The 8,229-nt window shown below is 56.8% G+C and overlaps 1 protein-coding gene and 1 long non-coding RNA gene across 3 annotated transcripts; one reads left to right on the plus strand and one right to left on the minus strand.

The window, feature by feature from the left end:
* Positions 1 to 234: 234 nt before the first annotated feature.
* Positions 235 to 4,557, minus strand: DGCR6L (DiGeorge syndrome critical region gene 6 like). Of its 2 annotated transcripts, none has more exons than NM_001110446.2 (5): positions 4,418 to 4,539; positions 4,183 to 4,343; positions 2,075 to 2,175; positions 1,072 to 1,212; positions 235 to 668 (listed from the first exon to the last, which is right to left on the minus strand). In NM_001110446.2, exons 1-5 carry the CDS (start codon positions 4,525 to 4,527, stop codon positions 585 to 587), a joined length of 597 nt encoding a protein of 198 aa, NP_001103916.1. In that variant the 5' UTR covers positions 4,528 to 4,539; the 3' UTR covers positions 235 to 584. The 2 variants fall into 2 exon arrangements, with proteins under 2 accessions (NP_001103916.1, XP_059731847.1); XM_059875864.1 differs by lacking the exon at positions 235 to 668 and adding an exon at positions 3,467 to 3,561 and having other exon boundaries at positions 4,418 to 4,557.
* Positions 4,558 to 4,647: 90 nt separating this feature from the next.
* LOC112442084 (uncharacterized) lies at positions 4,648 to 7,396 on the plus strand. Its single transcript, XR_003030109.2, has 3 exons — positions 4,648 to 4,994; positions 6,353 to 6,533; positions 7,122 to 7,396. It is a non-coding gene; the product is annotated as an uncharacterized lncRNA (long non-coding RNA).
* The last annotated feature ends 833 nt before the right edge of the window (positions 7,397 to 8,229 follow it).

Here is an 8,229-nt window from a genome sequence, read left to right on the forward strand (position 1 = left end):
CTGCCCCGTGCCCTTCACCCCTGCCCCCCAGTGACCCACACCAGGCTCCTGCTGCTCTGACAGCCCATGGAGGAGGCTGGCTGTGGCCCGAGTGCCTTGGGACTTGGCCGGTGAGGGGTCCCTGTGATGTGGGGGGTGGGGGCATCTTCTAACTTCTGTAGACCACAGAGCCCCCAGACGAGGGTTGTGTGGGCCCGGTCATGACTGGCTCCACAGACTGTCACACAAGCCATGTGCAGGCGACGCTGAGGCAGCTTTATTTCTCGGGGTCACACGCAGTTTGGGAGCCTGTCCCTCTCAGGGGCTGCACCTACCGAGGGAGGGGCCAAGAGGTAGGCCAGGGCAGGCAGCCAGACAGCTGCGTCTGCTGTGCCCTTTGCCTGCCCGCTCTCAGCAGCCCGGGTTGGGGGCAAGGGCGGTGTGGTCCACTTGGCTTCTCACAAGGTGCCCCTCCTGCAGGCTGCTGGGAGGGTGGTGGCCACGCTTCAGGAAGACCAGTGCCAGGGGCTGTCTGCTGCCTGTGGTCGCTGTGGGACGGGGTGGTGCTCCCGGCTGGGACGGGCGGCGGTCAAGGGCGGGCAGGCTCACAGGGCCACCTTCCCTGCCTGTCGGCCCCTTTGCTGCAGCTTCCGGATGAGCTCCAGGAGGTTCATCTGCAGGGTCAGCTCCTGGGGTGCAGATGGGCCCAGGGGGTCCGCCTCAGCCCTGGCAGAGCCCAGGGAAGCAGCCTCCTTTCCCCAGGCACTTGAGGTGACCATCAGGGTCGAGGGGGCACTAGGTAGGGAGCCCGTAGGGGAAGTCTGGCCACTGCCTGCCAGAAAGGGCTGAAGCTGCAGCGTTTGCAGCTGCCCTGGCTTGGCACACGTGGAGGTACGCAGGGATGCAGGGAACTGCAGATGAGGGCCCTGTGGGGCACAGCAGGCCTGAGCAAGGTGGGCGATGTCCTGCAGGCAGCTGGCTTGTCCTCTGGCAGCAGAGGCCCCTCAGCGACCAGCTAGACCCCCAGAGGGGATGTGGCCTTTGGGGACCAGTAGCCCCTAGGCTGTGCCAGGCGAGGCCCACGGCACTGACCTGTGGGTTGGTGGTCACGTAGAAGCCAGCCACCCCTGCCTTCTCCAGTGTGCTCTGCTGGTCCGCCACCTTCCGGTCCAGCTCCAGCACGATCTTCTGGTCCATCGCTCGCTGCTCCTCACGGATCCGGTGTTCCACCGCCTGCCACGGAGAGGGCGGCTCAGGGCTCAGCCTCCTGTCCGCCCACCGATGCTGCAGACACACTCCTGGCCTGCCACCTCTGGCCCCTCTCCCCTCCCCAGTTGCTCCAGCTTCAAGACTAAGGATGGTGTATGCACCGCACCTACGACCCTCCCTTCCCCCAGAGCCCTGCTCCCAACACCCTTCTTCCCCACCTCCTGCCAGGTGTCCTCCCTTTGCTCTGCCGGGTGCCACCTGGCACGGACCACCATGAGTGGCCAGATGCTGGCCCCACCTCTGCCGGCTGTCCAGCTGACCGCCGTCTCTCAGCCTCTGCGTGTCTCCTCCCACTAGAGCTGCCACCGCCCCGCTCAGCACCTCCTTCCTGCATGCCCTGGCTTGGGGCTGCCTTGGGACCCTGTGCTGGTCTGGGCATGCACCCTCCCCTGGGGGTTCTTGGTTGTGGGTGGGCCTCTGGGTTGTTCCTGTCCACCTGGGAACAGGACTTGGTGACTCCATCCTCCCACCACTGTCCTCGCGTCTCTGTGGCCATGGGGCACAGTGGCTCCCATTCATACCTGCCCTGCACAGGCCAAGGCTGAGGAACTGTGGTCTGGGGGAGCAGGTGGAGGGGGTGGGGGCACCACACATTCTTCACCCATGCCAAATGCACACCCCCCAGCGAAGAGCAATACATGGGCACGTCAGGCCTTTGTGGTACCCATGCTAAGCACACCCACCCAAAGAACAACACGCGGGCGCGTCAGGCCCTCGCGGCCCACCCCAGCCTGTGGCCCAGGCTGGTTCCCACACCACTCCGATCCCCTCCACACAGCCCTGTCAGCAGAGCGCAGGTGGGCCCCCCTCATGCCCATACCCCTACCTCGAGCTCACGCTGCTGGGCCGCCTGGAGCACAGGCAGGTTGTGGGGCCGGCAGGCCTGCTGGGCTTCCTGGTGCTTCTGCCGCAGCGCCTGCCTGAGCACTGGGAGAGGACGAGACCAGAGAGGCACCGTCAGGTGGCAGAGGGTGAGGAGGGGTGAGGAGGCAAGGGCGTGCTCCGGCTGTCCCAGCACCACAGGCAGCAGGCCAGCCGTGGGGATGTGGAGGCCTGAACCGGGTAGTGGGTGGAGCTCTGGACACACAGCCCCCAGCCCACTCGGGCCTACCCTCAGCCAGGGTATGGCGCTCTGCAGCAGCAGGGCTCCAGGGTCCTAGAGGAGGGGGAGGCCAGGCATGTGGGGTGAGGGTGGAGCCAGGGCCACAGCTTGAGCACAGGGAATTGGAAGATGGGGGTGGGGGAGACTGTGGGCTGGAGGTTTCTAGCCTCACATGGCTACAGGCCAGGAGTCTGGCGTGACCTGCCTGTCATCCGTGGGATATCCACTGAGATGTCCCAGAGACCATGCAGGCCAGGGCCCAGGAAAGGGGCACAAGCAGGATGGCCTCTGCTCCAGGGCACGGCAGTCACTCCTCCTCTGCTCTCCTTGGTTGGCGGAGGGGCAGAGCCACCCTGCACACCCTGTCCATAGCTCCCAAGGGAGTAGGGTGGCACAGACCCGAGGGGGCCCAAGGACATGATGACCAAGTAGGATTTATCCCAGGAATTTAAAAAATACTGTTAATTCACTCTAGTCACCAAAAAGCCACTTGATCATTTCAAAAGATGCAGAAAAAAAGCTTTGACAAAACCCAACATCCATTCCTGACATAGATGCACTTATCCGGGGACAGACATCCATCAAACCCACCCCACAGGGAAGGGACCTCATGTCACCAGGAGGCACTTTTGCCACAAACGTTTAGTGGGCGCATCATCACACTGCCCAGGTCACAGGGAGCACAGAAGGTGAACAGGGAGGGATGACGTCAGCGTGAGGCAGTCCATCAGATCCAGAGTGGGGATGTTCTAAGGCAGAATGCCCCGGACTCTTCAAAAAGTCAGCACCACAGTGAATGGTGGGAATTCTTTCAGAAGCAGAGGCCCAACTGCAATGCACAACCACACCCTGGATCCTTGTCAGTGCATAATCTGAGGATTATTGGATAATTGGTGTGTCTGAACGTCAGAACGCTCCCTGGAATGACTGATTTCTATCCATTGTGGTTACACAGCAGTGTTCTTGTTCTAGATCCCTGGTTCTAACATTGGACCAAGGCTGACCCCAAGGGTGTCCGGAGACATTCTTGGCTGTCGGCTCTGGGGGAAGGTGCCACTGTTGTCTAGTATAGAAGCCAGGGATGCTGTTTAATGTTTTACAAAGAACTATGAATACCTGTCCAGCTACAGATTCCAGCAGCGCTGCTATTGAAAACCTTGGTCTAGAGGAATGCTGAGGGCTTCTGGGGAAGTAGTGCGGTGTTGCATACACTGATGGACAAAAAGAACTTTGTCAAAACTTTAATTACTGAGTGGAGCTGGAGAACGTATGGATATTCATTATAGTGTACTTTCAACTTCCCTGTTTATTTTTAAAATAAAGTTGGGTAAAAAAAAATGACAAAGGTGAAAAATCTGAGGGAGCCGGAAGAGCAGCCCGGCACACCCCGCTGGAAGGGGCTCCGGAGGCCGCTCCCACCCCTGTAGGGATGCCTGGGAGGGGCCAAGGCGCAGGAGGTTTTGCCCAGCGTGTGGCTCCAGGGGACGCGTTTTCAGGGCCCAGAGGGTGCTTCGGGGCTCCGTGAATGGGAACCTGATGCACCTTGGAGGGGGAACGGGCCCTATCGGGAGCTGCAAAGCTGCCAACGCCGCGGGCGGCCTACTGCCACAGCCAGAGCCAAGATCTCGCCTGGGAGTGGGTGAGAGCGTCTCTGGGGGTCCCGCGCGAAGGTCACACTGCAACTGACAAAGGGAAGCTGACTGGATCCCATCTGTCATCAAGCCCCGCGCCCTCAATGAGGTCGATTTCAGGGGCTGCTGCCGAGCGGAACCCGGGGAAGGGCTCCGCCCGAGACCAAGCAGCCCGGGCAGGCCGCCCCCGCCCCCGCGCACCTCGGTGCTCGTTCTGCAGCCGCAGGCGCTGGTTGTACAGGCTCTTCTCGGTGAGGTGCTGGATCTCCAGCAGCCCCTGGACGATCTCGAACACGGTGCCGTCGAGCAGCGCCAGGGCCAGGTCGCTGAGCGTGGTGTAGGACAGGCGCTGCTGGAAGGAGCTGCGGGCGGAGCGCGGTGAGCCCGCGGCCCGCCCGCTCGGCCCCCCGGCCCGCCCGCCCCAGCGGCCGCGCACCTGGGCAGCTCCTTGACCAGGCCCTGCAGCGCCGACAGCAACTGGTAGTGCCGCTCCTGCTGCCGGGCCCCGTCTGCCGCCTCCTCCAAAGCGCCCGAGCAGCGCTCCATGGCGCCCGCGCCGCCGGCCGCCGCGCAAACGTCGCGGTCCTGTCACGTCAGAGCGCAGCGCGGCGCGCCACGCCCCCTTTCACAACAGTTCCAGACAAACCACGGCTCGCTCTCGCCTCACCGGAAGGAGGGCTGCCCTGCCCTGGAGGAGGCTCCGAGGAGCAGCCCGCATTGGCCCCGCCCCTACCCGGGGCCCCGCCCCTTACTCGGCCCCCGGCGCACACCCTCCCGCCCCGTCCACACCCAGCCCCTACCCTGAAGCCCCGCCCCGCCCCTTACCAACTGCCGCCACACCCCTTACCCAGCCGCCCCGCCCTTTACCCTCCGCCCCACCCCTTACCCGCCCCGCCCTTTATTCTGCCCGCCCCGTCCCTTACCGTCCCGCCCCTCCCCGCCCTTTACCCTCCCCCCAACCCCTTACCCCGTCTCGCCCCTTACCCTGCGGCCGGCTCTGCACCCTGCCTATTGTGAGTAGTGCTGCTGGGTGTAACTGCATTCTTGTTTGAATTTGGAGATAGATTTTCAAAGCAGTTAATTAAAAAGTGAAAGCATGATTGTTGGATCGTGTTGTTTAGCTTTAGAAAACACCTCCCAGCTGTCTTACGAGGTGGTTGTACCTACATCCCAGCAGCACTGAGGGAGGTTCCTGTCGTCCCTCACCCTCCGGCGGTTGATTTGGTCATATATTTGAAGTTTAGCCCCCTCCAGTGTTCTTGCCTGGAGAATCCCAGGGACTGGGAGCCTGGTGCCCGGCTGCCGTCTATGGGGTCGCACAGAGTCGGATTCGACTGAAGCGACTTAGCAGCAGCAGCAGCAGCAGCAGTCCTAATAGGTGTGCTGTGATATCTCATGATTTTAATTTGTAATTCCCTGGTAGTATGATATTTTTGTCAGAGAAGGCAATGGCACCCCACTCCAGTACTCTTGCCTGGAAAATCCCATGGACGGAGGAGCCTGGTAGGCTGCAGCCCATGGGGTCGGTAAGAGTCGGGCACGACTGAGCAACTTCACTTTCACTTTTCACTTTCATTCATTGGAGAAGGAAATGGCAACCCACTCCAGTATTCTTGCCTGGAGAATCCCAGGGACAGAGGAGCCTAATGGGCTGCCCTCTATGGGGTAGCACAGAGTCGGACACGACTGAAGTGACTTAGCAGCAGCAGCAGCAACAAATGATATTTTTGTATAATTTTTGTATGATTTTTACTATGTGTAAGTCTTTTTTTTGGCCAGGTGTGTGTTTGATCCACACCCATTTTTTAACATGGGTTTGTTTTAGAGGTTTTTGTCTATTTATGAAACAGAGCAGGAGCCTGTGGTCCTTGCTCGCCCCCACCATGTCCCCTGCCTACCTTTGCTGCTAAGTCGCTTCAGTTGTGTCGGACTTTGTGCGACCCCGTAGACGGCAGCCCACCAGGCCTCCCCGTCCCTGGGATTCTCCAGGCAAGAACCCTGGAGTGGGTTGCCATTTCCTTTTCCAATGCATGAAAGTGAAAAGTGAAAGTGAAGACACTCAGTCGTGTCCAACTCCTAGCGACCCCATGGAATGCAGCCTTCCAGGCTCCTCCGTCCATGGGATTTTCCAGGCAAGAGTACTGGAGCGGGGTGCCATTGCCTTCTCTGCTGCCTGCCTTTAGTCTGTGGAAAACTTTAGTCAAAGAATAAGTTTCACTTGAGAAATGAGAAATGCTGAAACAAAGGAAAACAATCAAAGGAGACTAAATAATAGTAGTAATGCAGTCATTAAGCATAGTAGAGGACCTTTACTTATTTCTCAAGGGCTGTAGATAATATTCTGAGCCACATCCTGTGAGCTGTCTTACAGATACTGAAACCCTAGGAAGAGAAGTTCACTACATGATGATCAGGCTGAACCCAGGACATGAGCTGCCACAATTCTGAGAATTGACTGCAAAGAAATGGGAACAGATGGACCCTGGGCCTAAAGACGAAGCACCTAAAACAACCAAGATGACGCTGGTCGGACCACTGAGGACCAGTTGAAGGTGATCGTTAGAGATGACTGTGCTGTTCTGGATGTAGCCCCCCCCCCCCACCCCAGTTCTGTCCATAAAAGCTCTCATCCCTTGCTTGTCGGGGGTAGAGGGGCCTCTGGACAGATGTCCACCACCCTCCCCCCACCCCCACCCCCTACTGCCGGTTGCTGGTGCCTGAAATAAAGCAAATTTTCCTTTCCACCAACCTGGGCTATTTATGGGGCTTTTGAGTGGCGAGTAGCTGGATCCCACCACACTTCTTTCGGTAACATTTGAACCCAACTCCTCTCTTGGACATGTGGTTTAGAAATATTTTCCTCCCAGTTTGTGTCTTGTCTTTGGACTTTTGGAATAATGTCTTTGTCAGCTACAAAGTGGCGCCTGCTGTGGGCGCCGCCATCTACTGCACGAGGATTAAAGCCTGTGCTAGCTGCTGACCTTTAACTCTCCCTGAAAGGGGTTCAGGGTGGAGAGCAGGAACGGGGCCTTCAGAGCTGGGGTGGGGTCGGGGGAGGGAACCTAACAGGATAAGTCTTCAGATAGGCATTCTCAGGAGCTGATTTTATGATCCCAGTTCTTGTATCTCCTCATCTATAGAAAAGCAGTAAAACCCTTCATGGTGGCGACTGCTCCTTGCGACCAGCAAAGGCTCCATGAGACCTGCAGAAACCTAGCAGAAACCACATGTTTGAGAGAATATGTGCCTGATCGCTCGTGTCTCCCCTTCACCCAAATCACATATATATATACTGACCCCCTTGCCTGCCTCCCCCCACCCCTCTTTGGAACAGTTCCTCAGACTTAACTGAGGGGCTGGCTCTTGGGCTGCAGTCCTCATTTTGTCCCAAATAAAATTTGACTTGCAACTCTCAGGCTGTGCATTTTTTTTTTTTTTTAAAGTCAGTACCTTTCTTAGTAGACACCTTTAACTTTACAAAGTCCACAATGTTTTTTCTCACATGGACTGGCTTTTTGTGTATTAAAACTCAAAGCTTGTGATCTATGGATCAAACCCCACATCATGTAGATTTTCTTGTTTCTTTGTAATTTTGATGATTTTGAGTTATAAATGTCTTAATCAGTTTGAGTGAATTTGGTGTAAAGTTTTCAAGTTTGTATTTACAGTAATTTCATTTCATATAGTTTCCAGTTAATTGTTCCATAACTATTTTGGAGAAGTCATGGGATATTTGGCTTGAATTTAGTTTGAATTTCCTCAGTTTACTGGAGGCAGCAGAAGCGTTTTGAGGGCCCAGGATTTCTGCTGACCTGAGAGGGCAGCTTGGTCTGGATTCTTCCACTGGAGCATTGACTTAAAACAATATCCACAACCCAAAAGTTGAGAGTTGTTTTATTCAGCAGAAACTTTTAGGACTCAAAGCCCAAGAGACTGCATCTCAAGTGACCCTGAGAGGACTGCTCCGAGGAGGGGAGCCAGGTTACATAGAAGCTCTGCAACCAGGGGCAGGTAGTTTAACATCAAAGATGACTGTTAATTAAAGAAAAGCAGATATCCCAAGTTAAGGAATGTAGTGTTTCTCTATTTATTGGAAGAGGCAAGAGTCTGGGCTCACTGAAATCGTTTCTTTCATTTACTTCTCAGCTATCCTGGGCCAGTATCCTGTGCTTTTCACCTTCTGAGGTCCCTTGGGCTCACCTTAAAAGCGGACGCAGCTTGATGGCTGTTTTTTTTCTTGTTGTTCAG

The sequence above is a fragment of the Bos taurus genome, chromosome 17 (assembly GCF_002263795.3).
Source record: "Bos taurus isolate L1 Dominette 01449 registration number 42190680 breed Hereford chromosome 17, ARS-UCD2.0, whole genome shotgun sequence".
Taxonomy (NCBI): Eukaryota; Metazoa; Chordata; class Mammalia; order Artiodactyla; family Bovidae; genus Bos; species Bos taurus.

Excerpts from the sequence above, each read along its gene's own strand:
- DGCR6L (NM_001110446.2), bottom strand. The coding sequence starts at position 4,527 with ATGGAGCGCTGCTCGGGCGCTTTGGAGGAGGCGGCAGACGGGGCCCGG. Across the intron at positions 4,344-4,417 it reads CTGGTCAAGGAGCTGCCCAG|CTCCTTCCAGCAGCGCCTGT; the intron begins GTGCGCGGCCGC and ends CTCCGCCCGCAG. Across the intron at positions 669-1,071 it reads ACGTGACCACCAACCCACAG|GAGCTGACCCTGCAGATGAA; the intron begins GTCAGTGCCGTG and ends TCTGCACCCCAG.